The 18,856-nt window shown below is 42.4% G+C and overlaps 1 protein-coding gene across 5 annotated transcripts in view; it reads right to left on the minus strand.

The window, feature by feature from the left end:
- Positions 1-13,099: 13,099 nt before the first annotated feature.
- The window catches only part of HRH1 (histamine receptor H1), a 146,936-nt gene continuing 141,179 nt past the window's right edge, over positions 13,100-18,856 (minus strand). For all 5 annotated transcript variants that reach the window (XM_074958169.1, XM_074958167.1, XM_074958166.1 and 2 more), the window contains one exon: positions 13,100-17,490. In XM_074958169.1, the coding sequence (XP_074814270.1) occupies positions 15,930-17,372 (1,443 nt within the window). In that variant the 5' untranslated portion in view covers positions 17,373-17,490 and the 3' untranslated portion in view covers positions 13,100-15,929. The remainder of the gene's footprint in view (positions 17,491-18,856) is intronic.

Genomic DNA, 18,856 nt, shown 5'->3' on the forward strand with positions numbered 1-18,856 from the left:
AGTGGAGGCATTGACACCATCCTATCAAAACTGGCCAGCTGGCACTAGCTCTGGTCAGCCAGTTTCCAACTGACCATAGCCCCCTTTAAGCTTTTTAGTTTCTGAAGTTCTTTGGTTTCATAACATAGTTTATCAAACAATTGTCAGCATATTTCAAATGTTACCAGAAATACTGCTGCCCTAGTTAAGAGAAGACACTCGTGCGTGACCCAGCTTCTTCATGTCACTTCAGCTGGTTCCTTCACACTTGAAATCAAACACTAGTAATCAGAACTCTGTACACCAATATGTTCTCTGTGTCATGGGGAAAGCACCTGGCAGGTTTGTATTCTCTTGGCATATCATTTTTAATATCTATACTGTGAAATGGAAGTGAGATTAGAGCCACATACACATGAAACTGTGGATCAGTGGGTGACCAGCGCTGAATGTAGTTCTCATCTCTGGTATAACAAGTAAAGGTTACAATCTAATAGATATAGCTTTCATTTCAGATTTCTTCATGCACAGCACGTTTAGGAAAGGCACTGTAACAAAAACTAAGTTTAGATTCATGCTGGAGTTGGTGGATTGTTACAGGCATATTTCTTAGTACTGGTCTCTTGTATCTGACAGACATAAACCACTTTTTGCTCATTATTGAAAAATATCTGGAGTAAAGGTTTGAGAATAATAATCTAACCTGATGGCAAGCTCTTTAAAAATAAACAGGGAATAAATCTGGCTTTTGCCATATGCCTTGTTTCAACAACTGAGACTGGAGGGGTTGGAACAGCCCGTTGTCCCTAGGTGTGAACTTGAATACACATGAAGTACTAGAATTGAAGATGAGCATGAAATGGCACTCCAAATCCAACATATTCAGACCCTTCCAAACTTTGGGAAAACTTCTGTCTAAATTTCTTTCTGAATATTGTGGCTTATAATGAATCCAAACTAGAACCCATTAAATCTGAACACACCAAAACTTTGGGAGAGTTTGGATGGATCCTGATCAGAACTTTGTGGTTCAGATCAAATTTCTCTTTGAAATACTTAAAAAAAACGAGTGGTGCTTTGCAGTTATATCATGCCTACCATTCAAGGATCTCTAAAGTGCTTTCCAAAGTTGGGCAAGCATTATTAGATAATAAAACACAATGTACATCTGTTGTAGAGTTGGGCAAACAGTTTATTTGCTTATGAAAACACTGGCAGTTGGTCTAAACTAGCACACCTACTGTGTCTGCATTTTATTATTAGATCCTCTTGTGTCTTGTGATATGCAATGGAATGTCTTTCCATGTCCATCTGTCTAATGTCACTTGCTCCATTATGGTTGGTTGCGATGACCATGGCATCTTTCTCAATAGTTTTCTTATATGACATCTGTTGTCCACTTTCTGTCACCCACTAAGTGGTATCCAGTCAAGGGCATGTCTAGGAATACAGTTTTTTGAGATCCATACAACATGTCCAAACCACTCCAGTCTCCTTTCTCAAAACGTCTCTATAGTCTGCCGGCTAGTCCTTTGTAACACATCAGCATCAGTTACTTTATTCTACCAGCGGATACCAGGTATTTTTTGCAAGTATCTCTGATGGAATGCATTAAGCTCCTGTTGTGGCCTAACCTTTGCCAAGGTTCAGAAATGTAGACCAATGTGGGTATCACAATGGCATTGTCTAACTTTGTCTTGGTTCTGGTGTGAATCTCCTTCGTTTTTCAGATATTTGCCAGTCTTAAAAACTCTCCATTTGCCTTCTTGCTTCTACCTCCTTATGGAGTTGGCCATCACTACACAGTTGCTGTACAGTGGTAGCAGTGGTGCAAAGTTTTAAGCTAAAAGTCCAGCGTAGACCCAACCAGAATGAATATTGGAAGCAGTGCAAAGGGACTAACAAAGGGGCCTGCTGAAAAGACATGGTTAGCCTCTTGCAATTGCCAGGGGACAGTCATAATATGGGCACCTCCACCATAGTTTTGTCAGGGGCTGGCACTTCTATTGGCAGGCTATGGTGATTTCCTGCAGAGAAACACCTGTCTGTCTTTCATCAAATGGGCTGAGATGGTAATGTGGTGTAGTGGATAGGGCACTGGGTAGCAGGGAAGACACCCAGGTTCTGTTCTCAGCTCTGCTAATGACCTGGGGGACCTTAGACAAGACATTTCATACTTCTGTTTCCATTCTCACCCTTTGCCTGTCTTATTTGTCTATAGATTGTATGCTCTTCAGGATAGGGACTGTCTCTTATTGTGTGTTTGCACAATGCCTAACACAATGGTACCCTGATCTCACTTGGCACCAATAAGCACTACTGGAACACAAATAATAATACAGTAGAACCTCAGAGTTATGAACACTTCTGGAATGGAGGTTGTTCATAACTCTGAACAAAACATTATGGTGGTTCTTTCTAAAGTTTACACCTGAACATTGACTTAATACAGCTTTGAAACTGTACTATGCGGAAGAAAAATGCTGCTTTCCCTTTTATTTTTTTAGTAGTTTATGTTTAACACAGTACTGTACTGTATTTGCTTCTTTTTTTGTCTCTGCTGCTGCCTAATTGCATACTTCCAGTTCCAAATGAGGTGTGTGGTTGACTGGTCAGTTCATAACTCTGGTTTTCTTAACTCTGAGGTTCATAGAATCATAGAATCATAGAATATCAGGGTTGGAAGGGACCCCAGAAGGTCATCTAGTCCAACCCCCTGCTCGAAGCAGGACCAATTCCCAGTTAAATCATCCCAGCCAGGGCTTTGTCAAGCCTGACCTTAAAAACCTCTAAGGAAGGAGATTCTACCACCTCCCTAGGTAACGCATTCCAGTGTTTCACCACCCTCTTAGTGAAAAAGTTTTTCCTAATATCCAATCTAAACCTCCCCCATTGCAACTTGAGACCATTACTCCTCGTTCTGTCATCTGCTACCATTGAGAACAGTCTAGAGCCATCCTCTTTGGAACCCCCTTTCAGGTAGTTGAAAGCAGCTATCAAATCCCCCCTCATTCTTCTCTTCTGCAGACTAAACAATCCCAGCTCCCTCAGCCTCTCTTCATAAGTCATGTGCTCTAGACCCCTAATCATTTTTGTTGCCCTTCGCTGGACTCTCTCCAATTTATCCACATCCTTCTTGTAGTGTGGGGCCCAAAACTGGACACAGTACTCCAGATGAGGCCTCACCAGTGTCGAATAGAGGGGAACGATCACGTCCCTCGATCTGCTCGCTATGCCCCTACTTATACAGGTTCTACTGTAATGAGAGAAACTTCTGCTCAAAGCAGATTTTGTTTCCTCGCGAAATAAAGGTCAATTAAGGGTCTAAATTTCGTTTCCCTTCAACAGTCATATGAACTAGGGCTGTTGATTAATCGCAGTTAACTCACGTGATTAATTCAAAACATTTAATGGCAATTAAAAAAATTAATCACGATTAATCACTTTTAATCACACTGTTAAACAATAGAATATCAACTGAAATTTATTAAACATTTTTGGTTGTTTTTCTACATTTTAAAAAAGTTGACAGTGCTCACTTTATTATTTTTACTATAAATATTTGCACTGTAAAAGTGGCAAAGACAAAAATAGTATTTTTCAATTCACCTCATACAAGTCCTGTAGTGCAATCTCTTTAGCATGTAAGTGCAACTTAGAAATGTAGATTTCTTTTTTTATTACATAACTGCACTCAAAAACAAAACAATGTAAAACTTTTAGCGTGTACATGTCTACTGAGTCTTAGTTCTTGTTCAGTCAATTGCTAAGAGAAACATGTTTGTTTACATTTACAGTGTCACCTGAAAGTGAGAACAGGCGTGCGTGTGGCACTTTTGTAGCCGGCATTGCAAGGTATTTATGTGCCAGATATGCTAAACATTCATATGCCCCTTCCTGCTTTGGCTACCATTCCAGAGGACATGCTTCCATGCTGATGATGCTTGTTTTAAAAAAAAAATAATGCATTAATTCTGTGGCTGAATTCCTTGGGGGAGAATTGTATGTCTTCTACTCTGATTTACCTGCATTCTGCTATATATTTCATGTTATAACAGTCTCGGATGATGAACCAGCACATGTTGTTCATTTTAAGAACACTTTCACAGCAGATTTGACAAAACACAAAGAAGGTACCAATGTGAGATTTCTGAAGATAGCTACAGCATTCGACCCAAAGTTTAAGAATCAGAAGTGCCTTCTAAAATCTGAGAGGGACGAGATGTGGAGCATCCTTTCAGAAGTCTTAAAAGAGCAACACTCCAGTGCGGAAACTACAGAACCTGAACTACCAAAAAAGAAAATCAACCTTTCTGTTAGTGGCATCTGACTCAGATGGGAAAATGAACATGCGTCGCTCCACACTGCTTTGGATGGTTATCAAGCAGAACCCATTATCAGCATGGACACATGTCATCTGGAACAGTGGTTGAAGCATGAAGGGACATATGAGTCTTTAGTGCATCTGGCACATAAATATCTTGCAACGCCGGCTACAACAGTGCCATGTGAACCCCAGTTCTCACTTTCAGGTGATATTGTAAACAAGAAGCAGGCAACATTATCTCCTGCAAATGTAAACAAACTTCTTTGTCTGAACAATTGGCTGAACAAGAAGTAGAACTTAGTGGACTTGTAGGCTCTAAAGTTTTACACTGTTTTATTTTTGAATACAGGGTTTTTTTGGTATATAATTCTACATTTGTGAGTTCAACTTTCATGATAAAGAGATTGCACTACAGTACTTGTATTAGGTGAATTGAAAAATGCTATTTGTTTTGGTTTTTTTACAGTGCAAATATTTGTAATTAAAAATAAATATAAAGTGAGCATGGTACACTTTGTATTTGTGTTGTAATTTAAATCAATATATTTGAAAATGTAGAAAATATCCAAAACTATTTGTTTAAATAAATGGTATTCTATTATTGTTTAACAGTGATTAATTTTTGTAATTGCTTGACAGCCCTGATATGAACTATACATCATTCACATAAATATTTGTGAACCCTGTGCAGAGGTGCGGAGATTACTTGCACCTTCTCTGAGCATCTGTCCAGGACTAGGCACAAACTAGCACCCTGTGGCTTGACAGACCTCATAGGCACATCAGCCAAATAATTGGGCAATTTACGCATTTTATGTTTGTTGAATTGGCATTGGTATTAGAAAAGGAGCTTTTTCTTCCACTTGGGAGGCAGAGAGACACTCTTGTTACTTCCAAAAAACATTGATTTCTTCCTGTGTTTCTGGATACATATAACATAATTATGTGGTTTTGATGATGCATGTTCCCCCCCCACCCCACCCCCCGAAATTATGACGTTATAGTTATTGTTTTTGTACTTTGTCTGACTTTGCAAACATTTACCCTACTTCTGAAGTAAATTTAATTCTGTTGCATTCATCTGGTTATAATTCATTTCTTTTCTTGTTTTTTGAAGATTAATGTATGCGTGTCGAGCATCAACTCAGTCACTCCACCATATGATAAACTTTGGTCATATATCAGTTCTTCATTCCTAAATGTAAACCTCTGGGTTGTTTTTTTTTTTTTTTTTTTTTTTCATGATTCCTGTTTTGGAGTTTGCTTTCTGAAATATAGAGATGCTAAAAATGGGGGAAAGTAATGCTTAACACTGGCACATAAAGGGGTAAAAGGAGCCTTAGGGTCTAATTAGCCCACCAGGTTACACCTGGGTTAGGGTAGGTCAGACCTAATTTAGTATCAAGCCCAGCTGAGGAGGAGAGGGATCACTCTATGAAGGCAGGCTCAAAGCATCCTAGAAGAGAGGACTGTGGAGCCAGGAGACCACCAGAAAATGGGGAAGAAGCTGTATGAGGATACAGAACTCCAGAGTATGAGTAACAGAGGCTGCAGCCTGGTGAGAGATGATGATGAAAAAACAGGGAAGTAGGAGTAGCCCAAGGAAGCAGAGAGGGATTGTAAAGAATAATCCTTTGCTTCTGAATGCAGGGTCCCTGGGCTGGAACCCAAAGGAGAGAGCGGGCCTCGGTTCTCCTTCCCCAGCAAGAAAGGAAATACAAGTGTCACAAAGTGGCTGGTCCCTTTAAATAAAACAGGTGTAGCACCCCTGTGCTAGGAGAGGTGCTTCCCAGTTTTGCCAGTTAAGAGGGTGGGGTACCTGCCACTAAGGAAGCAGAAGCACCACGAAATTCCCTGGGAGGGGAGAAAAGAACTGGGAGCTTGCTGAAGAAAAAATGGCCGCCAGAAGTCCCTAAGTGATGCTTAGCTGAAAGAGCACAGAAGAATCCTGTAATAGGCCCTGAAGCAGGAAGGACTGTGAAAGGCAAAAGGGAAAATCCCCTGGGAGCTGTAGCCCAGGGTGGGCTGAGGAACTGTTTTTGTGTTTTGTTTAGGAAATCTAAGCAACAAACTGCGGTTAGAAAGACGCTGGGTGTGGTAATGGTCCTCGATGGGCTGGGGACAAGCCTCTGTCTCAGGAGTAAAAGAGGCAAAGGCTGACTAGCGGATAGGGGCTAAAGGCCTGGCAGAAAGGTTGTAAGACTTTAGGGGTTTTTTCCCTTTGTTTGGATTATTCTGTTACCCTGGAAGGGGACTGAACTGAAAACTGACCTGGCTGGAGGACTGGGCTATAGAAGCAACAAATCCCTGCAAAACCAGAGTCCAAGAGTAGAAGAGCTCAGGCAGTGCCACATCCTGGCTCTGTGCGGGTTCAGTGATGAGTATCTTCCCCCCACTTCATAAATAGTAATATGATCATAAAAGTGTGATTTGATTTACCAAACAAAAAAAAATAGAATAGCTCCAGGGTCCACAGCACTGCACTTTCATATGCAAAGACTGAAATTAGCCTTAAATCTAACATATAACTTCAAATTAAATGAACATGCACCTTATGTCTAGTATGCTTCCTTACACCTACCTGCTGAACTTCCAAAGCTTTCTTTCAGACTATACAAATATTATTTTACTATGTTTATATAAACTTATTTTTAAAACTCATCCTTTAATGATTAAGTTCTGAATTGAAATCATAGCATTTTTCACAAGATTGTAAGCCAGTCACGTTTTTATGAAGCAGCTGTTTCTCAAATAACTATATAATATATATATATATATATATGAATGAAAATGGTGGTAGAAGATTAAGAATCATGCTAATACTATGTTCCAAAAGAGTTTATCCAATGGACTTTGTCTTGTAGCAGTCTGAATATAAACAGTCTATACAGGAACATTCTTTATCTGGGTGTGACCTCTGTTAGTATTATCTTCGTAAACTGGTACAGTCATAAAATCTTGACTGTAGGTCCTTATCTAGGTCATAAGTTTTGTAGTATCACTGAAATACATTTTATAATAGCATAGATTCATAATTTTTCTCTTACAGCTTTTCCTCATGTTCTTTCCACATGCACTCACACACACCTGCTTCTTTGCCAGAAAGGAAGTGTGTTCAAATAATAGTTAGAAATAGGGTTGACTCCCATTAGTTTCATGGAGATTCAATATTCTGTTAACAGACCACAGATCATGTATTTTTTTTCCATGGGTTTTATTGAGGTTTCTAATATGAAAATGTACATGTTATATCTACATGACCAAAGCTGTTAAGACAGTAAAGATTCTACCAGCAGAAAGTGCATTCACTGGGTTTTGTTACACAACCTAATCTGTATAAACGAGTACAAAGTGTTTGGCTCCATGATTCTGCCACACTTAACCTGGCTGCTTATGTAAAAATCTCTATTACATGAATTAAAATGACTTGGGATTCTATCCAAAGTAAGCCCAGTGAGGGTCCGTTTTGTCTAACAGACACATAAGAAGCATGTGGCACATGTACTGTATGTGACAGAGAAGTGATATTCTTTCAATACATGGACAATTGGCTGCTTAGTGGCTACATGGTTTCAGATGGTGGAGATGAGTTGTGCATACTTAACTGCACACATAATGGGGATGAGGCTTCAAAGGTAAAGGATTGTCCCTTTGTGGTGGATTACCTGCTATTTCTCTGGCAGAGGACAATTTTAGAAGGAAAAGCAGAGATTTTCTTCATTGTACTAAGTTTAATTCCTTTAGAATCACACATTCATGAGTTTTTTGTTTCATCATTGTTACTTTTATTAAAATTATTTTTTTGTCGAAAGTGAAAGAACACAACTCTAGCTTTTTTAATATTTCCCTTATGGCATCAGGGAGTATAAATGTGATGGATCACCTTTAAAGATCCAGGAAGTTTAATAGAAACTCACTTGTTATACATGTGCATCTGTTAAAGGATTACAGTTTCTGTGTATATCAACACTACTTCAGAACAATGGTGCCTGCTGCAATCGAAACCTGTTAAAGAACAGACCAATTACCAATAACTTGCTGATTAACTATTAGTGAGTTTGGTGCTTAAGAAATGTGCCAGACTGCAGTATTGGAGGCAGACACCCTGGCCAAGACCCTCAAAAGTGTTTAGACACCTAACTCCCAATGATTTCAGTGGAAGGTAGAAGCCTAAATACCTTAGAGGATCTAGGCCCCTTTGATTATTCCACACAGTTGGTATGACATACGTAGTGACAAATGCAAGCTTTCTCCAAATTGCGCTGTGAATGTGTTCAAGAGTGATAGTTTCTACACATGAGAAGGTTGTTTGTCTCCGTGACATCTAGATGTTGGGGCAACTCAATGTTGTTCAATGGAATTCATCTTGCAGTGCAAGAAGTCTCCTGCAAGATAGGGCCAATGTTAATTTTAAGGTCACCAAACTAAACCCCATACAGGTGGTAATGAGGTTTGGTTGCTGGTGATCTGGTCAATACCTAAATCAATGTCCAAGTGGTGAAAAGTCTCACACTCCATTACTAACTAGTAATGCCAACTTCAAGAGGTTGAAAACCATGGGTTAGAACACAAAAAAATCATGATTGGCCTAAAACTTATGAGCTTAAAAAAGAATCAGTTGCTTTTGCCAACTTTCTGACTTTTTTGAACTTCCTCTTCCTGCCCATGGTGTGTGCACGTGACAAGTATAGGATGAATTTTCAACCTATAACACATACAAAATGTGAACACATGAATATGTAGGCACCAGTTCCACTGTGCACCTGACGCCTGCCCTCACCCCTCCCACTGCCCAGAGACCTCTCTGCTCCCCTCTGGCAGACTCCTATAGCCCCTCCCATGCCCCACTCCAACTCAGTCCCAGCAGGCTCATTTAGATCCCCTGGGTGGCTCCTGCAGTCTGCCCCCTCCCCATCCCACCTTGCATTCAGCCATGCCAGGTGGTGCGGCTGGGAGCCAGGGGAGTGGAGCAGGCTAGAGCCAGGTCGCTCCACTTACCACGCGGTGAGTGCAGGGTCGGGCCTGGCTGCAATCTTCAGGGGAGTGGGGGCAGGGCTGGGGCGGAGCAGGGGTGGGGAAGGGGCGGGGCTGGGGCAGAGCAGGGGCGGGAGCTTGGGGAAGAGCCAGAGCAGGAGCTAGAGCAGCATGCAGGTGTGCAGGGCACTCAGAAATTTGGTGCACCAAATTTCCGGGTGCCCTACGCAGCTGCGTGCTTTGCGTATGGGTAAAGATGGCCCTCTCTAGCAATGGACAGGGAAACAGCATGCAGCTCAGGAAAAATTCCCTCGGCCATCAGCATTTTCTCATGAGAGCCCCTAAAAGAGGGGCCAGAATCATGACACTTGCAGTAACAGTGTGAGTATTGGTGACATTGTAATCCCCTAACCCAGCCACACACAGCGGAAGTAGCAGCCTCCTTTTCTACAAAGATGGTTAACTTTTTTCATGGCAGTATTTCCTAAACTTTTTAATAGGAAAAATAAATGCAAACAAGCTGCTGGGATCCAATTGCTTTTTGGACCTCTGCATTTCAGTACTATAATGGGATGTACAATGTACTTCAGGGGGCTCTTTTTTTCTAACTAGCCAATAGATGTCACTGCTGCTACAGAAGAAATCCCACAGATATAATTTTCTGACAGTTGGGAGGCAAGTGAGTGTTCCTGCTCCCCTCATAACAAAGTGACACACTCAGAGCTAAAGTCACCCTTCCTGGGGCCTGGCTTATTAACAAAGACTCTTTCAAAATAATAGTACAGGACACCTCAGCTAAAACCTTCTTCTCAGGCGTGGCTGCCAATTACTTTACACCAGGCTTTACTGTCTTCCCCTCAGACTATCCCGGTCCCAAACCCTAGTTTTCTCTGCCTAAGGCCTACTCTCACCTCCCTTACATCCAGAGTCAGCTGTATAGATGTGTCAGCAGACACTCTATCCCACTAGCACAGTGAGGTGTTACTCAGCTAAATCAAAGGGAGTTTAAAATGGACAGTTTCATACTTTTCTATTGCACTCTGATCCATTATGTACCAGGCAGTATAAAAGCCAGGGTGATGATGGCAACTGGCTCCTGTCTCATTGTTTTGCTACCATTCAATAAGATTATGAATGAGATTTATGCAGGAAAAATGTCCAGATGCTAAAATACAGTTAACAAATATACTTTTATTTGCTAAGGTTGTTTACATATTCCTAATTCATAAAAGGTATATCCTCTATTCTGGACATCATTTTGGAACCTTAATTTTCAATTATTTTATTATGATGTCTGGTTTATAGATTCAAAAGAAGGGACCACTATGACCGTGTATAATGACAGGTTTCAGAGTAGCAGCCGTGTTAGTCTGTATCTGCAAAAAGAAAAGGAGTATTTGTGGCACCTTAGAGACTAACAAATTTATTTGAGCATAAGCTTTCGTCAGCTACAGCTCACTTCATCGGATGCATGCAGTGGAAAAAACAGTGGGGAGATTTATATACACAGAGAACATGAAACAATGGGTGTTACCATACACATCATCAAGGATCTACAACCTATCCTGAAGGACGACCCATCACTCTCACAGATCTTGGGAGACAGGCCAGTCCTTGGTTACAGACAGACCACCAACCTGAAGCAAATACTCACCAGCAACCACACAACAGAATCACTAACCCAGGAACCTATCCTTGCAACAAAGCCCGTTGCCAACTGTGTCCACATATCTATTCAGGGGACACCATCATAGGACCTAATCACATCAGCCACACTATCAGAGGCTCGTTCACCTGCACATCTACCAATGTGATATATGCCATCATGTGCCAGCAATGCCCCTCTGCCATGTACATTGGCCAAACTGGACAGTCTCTACGTAAAAGAATAAATGGACACAAATCAGACATCAAGAATTATAACATTCAAAAATCAGTTGGAGAACACTTCAGTCTCTTTGGTCACTCGATTACAGACCCAAAAGTGGCAATTCTTCAACAAAAAAACCTTCAAAAACAGACTCCAGCGAGAGACTGCTGAATTGGAATTAATTTGCAAACTGGATACAATTAACTTCGGCTTGAATAAAGACAGGGAGTGGATGTGTCATTACACAAAGTAAAACTATTTCCCTGTGTTTATTTCCCCCCCTTCTGTTCCTCACATGTTCTTGTCAACTGCTGGAAATGGCCCACCTTGATTATCGCTTCAAAAGGTTTCACCTCCCTTCCCCCACCACTCTCCTGGTGGTAATAGCTCACCTTACCTGATCGCTCTTGTTACAGTGTGTATGGTAACACCCATTGTTTCATGTTTCTGTGTATATAAATCTCCCCACTGTATTTTCTACTGCATGCAGCCGATGAAGTGAGCTGTAGCTCACAAAAGCTTATGCTCAAATAAATTTGTTAGTCTCTAAGGTGCCACAAGTCCTCCTTTTCTTTTTACGACCATGTAGTTTGATCTTCTGCAGAACACAGTGATTCCTATAGTGGAAGAAATTATTCTTCATCACTGCATAAGAGAACAGTATCAAGCACAATAAATTAGTTCTTAACCTTTAGGCAGGACCCTTCTAAATCCCCCTCCAGTCTATCCCTTTAGCAATATGGAAAGAGTATAGTGCTCACAACCTCCTGACATTTGTTTGTGGAGGACTGAGAACCCCTGAACTAGAGCATATCTTTTAGAGCAGGAGTGAGCAAACTTTTTGGGCTGAGGGCCACATCTGGGTGGGGAAATTGTATGCAGATCTGTGGTAGGGGGTTTGGGTGCAGGAAGGGGTGCAGGGTGTGGGAGGGGGTGTGGTGTGCAGGAACGGGATCAGGGCAAGGGATTGGGGCAGAGGAGGGGTGGTTGTGTATGAGGGGGCTCAGGGCAGGGGGCTGGGGTGCAGGAGGGGTGCGGGGTGCGGCAGGGGGCTCAGGGCAGGGGGTTGGGGTGCGGAGTGCCGCAGGGGATTGGGGAGCAGGAGCGGTGTGAGGTGCAGGCAGGGGGCTCAGGGCAGGGAGTTGGGGTACAGGAGGTGTGCGGGGTGTGGCAGGGAGTTGGGGAGCAGGGTGCAGGAGGGGTTTGGGCTCTGGCCTGGCGCCGCTTACCTAAGGCAGCTCTGGGGTGGCAGCGGCGCGCACCGGGGCCAGGGCTACGTCCCTGTATGCCTGCCCTGGCCCCACGCCGCGATGCAAAGCAGCCAGAACCATGTCCCTGCGCGGCCCCTGGGGAAGGGAGGGGCACAGGGCTCTGCGTGTTGCCCTTGCCATGCCTCCAGGTACCTCCCCCGAAGCTCCCATTGGCCGTGGTTCCCTGTTCCCGGCCAATGGGAGCTGCGGGGGGCGGTGCCTGGAGGCCAGGGCAACACACGGAGCCCTCTGCACGCCCCCGGGCCTCAGGGATGTGGTGCCGGCTGCTTCTGAGAGTGGCGCAGGCGGTAGTTTGCCCACCCATGTCTTAGAGAGACATCCAGTATCAATTGAAAGGCTCCAAGTGGTGGTGAATTTACTACATGCCCCGGTAAGCTGTTCCAATGGTTAAAAAGTTGTTTTCACTGTTAAAAAGCTGGTTTCAGAGTAACAGCCGTGTTAGTCTGTATTCGCAAAAAGAAAAGGAGTACTTGTGGCACCTTAGAGACTAACCAATTTATTTGAGCGTAAGCTTTCGTGAGCTACAGCTCACTTCATTGGATGAAGTGAGCTGTAGCTCACGAAAGCTTACGCTCAAATAAATTGGTTAGTCTCTAAGGTACCACAAGTACTCCTTTTCTTTTTGTTAAAAAGCTGTCATTTCCAAATTGAATTTTTCAGCCTTCAACTTCTGTCTGTGTATCTTGTTAAGCCTTTGCTAGATTACAGAGCTCCCTAATATCAGATATCTTCTCTGTGTGTAGATATTTAGAGAGCACAATCAAGTCACCTCTTACACTCCTCTTTGATAAGTTCAATCTATTTAGCTTGTCTTTCATTGGAAGGTTTGGTTTTCTGGACCTCAAGCCAGCCATTTAGTAAAGTGCACATTTAATGGATCTTCATTTAATACTGAGTTCTTTAAATACATCTGATAGTGTTAACGATCTTAAGGCAGATAAGGTAACTGACGGAGGATGATAATACTGTGCATTTACATTGCACCTTTCATCTCAGGATTTCAAAATACTCTGCACTCATTACTTAAGTCACACATTACCCCTGTGAGCTAGGTAAGTTTTAACACTCATTTTGCAGATGAAGAGAGTGAGGCACAGAGGTCCTGAGTTGTGCAAGGTCACTTAGTAAGTCTGTGGCCATGCAGGAAATACTACCAAGGAGCCCTTACTCCCAGCTACCCTCTAACCATTAAGCTACAATCTTCCCCTTGTACTGTAATACAGGCTAATTGAGCACTTGCAAATGCACCTGCCTCCTGTTTGTCAATCAGGAAACATTAACAGCTCTCTGTGGCAGGCAAACGTGCCAGGATAGTAGTGGGGAGGACAGCCACTTTTTAAACTTTACACTGAATTTTGGAGATAGCTCTGAAAATGAGGCCATTCATCTTCCTGACTGCAGGGTATGCATAAATATTTCATCTCCACACACCCACCTTTCCGGTATGTCTACACATTGGCTGGGGGCATGAGTCCCAGCTCCAGTAGACAGATGCGTGCTAACTCTGCTCGAGATAGCGCACTAAAAATAGCACTTTGGCTGCAGTGACTTGGTCTAGCTGCCCAAGTACATACCGAGGGGGTTAGGCGAGTTTGTACTTGGGCAGCTAGCCCAAGCCACTGCCCGTGCTGCTGCAGCCACGCTGCTAGTTTTAGCACGCTCGCATGAGCAGAGGTAGCGTGGGTCTGTCTGCTTGTGCTGGGAAGCACCTTCCCAGCTGCTGCACTGACAACAGTGACTACACCTGTTAAAGTAGTCTGGTCACTGTATTTCTTATAGAAGTGGACAGTATAATAGCAGAGGGTCAAGAGCCATCTCAGTACACGTGGAAATAGCCACCCTGAAGGGATGGACAATACATGAGATTCTCTTTGCAAAGATTCTTTCAAATATTCCCGTCAGGGGAGGATGTGCCCTCATCATAGTGTGATGTGATAGTCACATAAAATGTGTCCAGAAATGCTCCCCACCCTCTGTATGACCCAATTTTGGTGTAATTGTTCTGGTACACTTCAAGCCTGGCTGTAAGCGGGCCTTTCACTTATGCACCACATACACATTCTCTAAGGCAGTGGTTCTCAAACTTTTTTCATTTGCGGATCCCTAAAATTTTTTGAATGGAGGTGCATACCCCTTTGAAAATCTTAGACACAATCTGCAGACCTCCACGGACCACAGGTTGAAAACTACTGCTCTAAGGAACTATATTTTATTGTCTTCCTCTGACCTTTAATTAATACATATTTAGAAATCTATATCTAAATGCACTCACTGGGGCAGAGTTCATTCCTATTGTGTGGAAGGGTATGTCTGGTTCTGGGGATTATTGGTACACTGTAGCTATAGGGGGCAAAGGAGTCTGCCAATGCATAGGCAAGTGTCAGATTGTTAGTGTCACCTCTGACTGCAAGCCTCTCCAGTCCTTCCAAATCAAGCTGTTTGTTTTCTTGGCACAAGTGTTCCATTCATAGCTTAGTTCAGGAAATGTGTACTAGCCATTACAGTGTGGCTTGTAAGATGCAATTAAACTTAAATGACGGGAAAGGAAAATGTACTCTAATTATTCACTTTCCTGCCTTGAAAAGATCAGTTGCTTTATGCAGCTTTGTGTGAAGAGTTCACCTAATGTAGTGCAGCATATTTGCACCAGCTTTAGGGGAACTTGCTAGGGCTATGTCCTAGTTGTAGGAAGGAGGAAAAAGTATATTATCCTCCGTCTACTTTACAGTGCAAGTTTAGAAACAATTGTATTCTCAAACCCACCATACTCTAGTTACCTTTGCTAGAAGAGAAGTCTTTATAAATATGGTAAAAATATTTAGCATATAGAAAAAATACTGATATCTTTTCTAATAAAATGAACAATGCTGCTGGAAATCAACACAAACACAATATCAAAGGTTTCTATAGTACATGACAATGCAATTTGGTATCTCTAAAAGTGCATGATTCTGGGGGAATTTATAAATAAATAGGGTACATTTTCAAACAGTTCAAGTGTCAAACTTTGACTACATGAAATACCATATCTTGTAGGAGATCAGTGCCTTTAACAAGCAGCATGTTCCCAGGTTAACGTAAAAAAAAGTAAGTTACAGAAGACATTAGAGTGAACATATAAACTGAAGTCTTTTTTTCTTTCCATATCTAATTAGCTCATAACCACTGAAGATTTCTGTCTATCTCTCCAGTTATGTTCCACATAATGGAAAGAGGAAGTCTTACTCACCGTAAAATATGTACATTAGCATAGTAGTCCTGAGACTGAGCCCTGAGTTTTCAGGAATCCTGGTCAAAGCCAGTTCCCCTTTAAATACTTTGAACTTTAAAGCTCTTATTTGTCATGTAAATACGTGTTTCCTGTTTTCACATGCTAGTTCTACAGATTACATTTTTAAAGCCTTTCTACCTCATTCATAATTTCCCTTGAAACTGGAAAGTTTTTTTCTTTGAAAAATCATGGACTCACTTTTTTTTCCACCCCAAATAAAAACAGCCTGATGTGGTATTATGAGTGAATATGAAGGATCTTTTTGAACGTGTTCTTGAAGTTCTCATTACAGAGGGGATAGATGAATGGATTTAAAGTGGAGTTCACATAACCAAGCCAAATAGTGAACATATGGAAACTGTGGTTGCAACAGCTTTGACAATAGGCTATTACCATAAACAGCACAAAATAGGGAATCCAGCACAGCATAAAGGCTGCCATTATGAAACCCAGCTGCTTGGCTGCTTTCCTCTCCCTGTTCACATGCACCCCTTGCATGGACTGGGTGCGCAGTCTCAGCCAGGTGCTCTTCAGGTAACTGAGGCCTGCAAAGTCTTTGTTAGTCTTTTCCTCAGCCCTAGAAGTTGCTGGGATCGGGGTGGGATCGGAATCATTTTTACAGGAGGCCCCCTCCATGAAAGTGTGCTCATCTGATGTGTCACTTAACTCTGGAGCCTGTGAGCAAGGCCCCTTCTTGACAGACACATACTTCAGTCCCACTTTATCTGATCCTGGCTGAGTCTGGGCAATGGCAAGGGGAAAACAGCTCAGTTTTACTACCTTGCTGTCACCTTCTGTAATGCGAGCCTTTGGGGGTTTGTCAAAGCTGCTGTGTTGAAGCTTCGCCCCCATATCTTTGGGCTGAGGGAAGTAGAGATTTACATTGCAGCAAGGGTCTACAGAGCTTCCTTTCAAAAGACCTGTGTTTATACCTTTATTTGGCTTTTTGTGGAGAATGTTTTGCTTTTCCTGCACCTTATCATGATGTATACTTTTGTTTTCTGAGAAAGACCGAAACGATCCATTGATGAGCTCTCGGTGCTGATAGTGTTTCCGGACAGCCTTGTATATTTTTGCATAGAACCATAACATCAGTAAAGATGGGATATAGAAGTTGACAATGGCCGTCAACACTTTAAACCAGGTGACTTCTGAGAACTCTGTTTCACAGGTCCATTCTTCCACTTGCCATCTCCCATCATTGGCAAAAGCATGCCAGCCTAGAATTGGGATGATCCACAGAAAAGAAACCAGCCAAGCTCCAGAAATCGTTACCAATGCTCGAGTTTTGGTCCGGTACTTGAGATACTTGAGTGGCTGCTGAACTGAACGGTAACGATCTATGCACAATATAAAAAGGCTGAAGATGGAGGCTGTGGAGGCTACATAATCCATTGAGAGCCAGAACAGACAGGCTGGTCTGCCCAGTACCCATCTGCCATTCAGTAGGTACATAATGTTCAGCGGCATAACAGCTGCACCAACTATAAGGTCTGCGACTGATAGGCTGACAATATACAGGTTCCCAACTGTATGCAGCTTTCTTTCTGTTTTCACTGCATATAGGACCAAAATATTCATGATGACTGTGATCAGTGAGATGCTGCCCAGGCCCAGACCTAGCGGGATTGAGTGAACCTCTGTTAAGTTCTTTGTTGTATCTTTACTGATCTCACACATCTTTTGCTCAAGGTCACAGAGCAGAAATCAGGGCAGATGTCAGGATCCTGGTAATTCACTCTTGTTTACAAGCCTGGTTGAGTTTATAGTGTGTTGCTTTCTGGTTCTTTTGGTGACTCTGTAAGAGAAAAAAAATAGCATCATAGAAACGTAAGACTATAAGGGACTTAAGAGGACATCTAGTCCATCTTCCTGCCCCTCTCCCCCACTGACATAGGACCAACTAAACCTAGACCATCCCTGACAGATGTTTACCTAACCTGCTCTTCAAAACCTCCAGTGACAGGGATTCCACAACCTCCCTTGGTTCAATAATTGCAATAAAATAAAAATAATACTGCACACTTTAGCGTAATATCTTCCCTTTGACAGGGTTTTTCAAATATTAATCAATTTTAACTAAGGCTTGGAAAGGTCAAGTGAGTTGTATGAGGAATATATATATGGCCTTAATGATGTTGACAACTTTAGCTGGGATTCTCTAGGTCTGAAGAATATTCCACAATGTATGTCTATGCAGCCTATCAGATAACTTTGAAAATCATTGAAACTGATGATGGGGTGGGGGAGCTGAGGGGGAGGCTACCATTCTATACATCCTCTGATGATTATCTTCAGTTTAAATATCTGATCTACACCAGGATCTCTTGTGCCTGAATCCAGCTTGTTCTTCTCTAATCTTTACATCCACTGCCTCTTTCATCCTGCGTGATATCATGCTTCAGAAGGCTTTCCCTACAACAGAGAGTAGTGTAAGTCCTTGAGGAATTCCTCCATGATTTCAACAATTTCCATCCCACCATCAACCTCAGCCTGGACCAGTCCCCACAAGAGATCCACTTCCTGGACACTACGGTGCTAATAAGCGATGGTCACATAAACACCACCCTATACCGGAAACCTACTGACCACTATACTTACCTACATACCTCCAGCTTTCATCCAGACCACACCACATGATCCATTGTCTACAGCGAAGCTCTAAGATACAACCGCATTTACTGCAACCCCTCAGACAGAGACAAACACCTACAAGATCTCTACCAAGCGTTCTTACAACTACAATACCCACCTGCTGAAGTCAAGAAACAGATTGACAGAGCCAGAAGAATATCCAGAAGTCACCTACTACACGGCAGGCCTAACAAAGAAAGTAACAGAATGCCCCTAGCCGTCATCTTCAACCCCCGACTAAAACCTCTCCAGCGCATCATCAAAGATCTACAACCTATCCTGAAAAATGATCCCTCACTCTCACAGATCTTGGGAGACAGACCAGTCCTCACTTACAGACAGCCCCCCAACCTGAAGCAAATACTCACCAGCAACCACACACCACACAACAAAAACACTAACCCAGGAACCTATCCTTACAACAAAGCCCGATGCCAATTCTGTCCACATATCTATTCAAGGGACACCATCATAGGACCTAATCACATCAGCCACATCATAAGAGGCTCGTTCACCTGCACATCTACCAA

Source organism: Natator depressus, chromosome 7 (genome assembly GCF_965152275.1).
Source record: "Natator depressus isolate rNatDep1 chromosome 7, rNatDep2.hap1, whole genome shotgun sequence".
In the NCBI taxonomy this organism is placed as follows: domain Eukaryota; kingdom Metazoa; phylum Chordata; order Testudines; family Cheloniidae; genus Natator; species Natator depressus.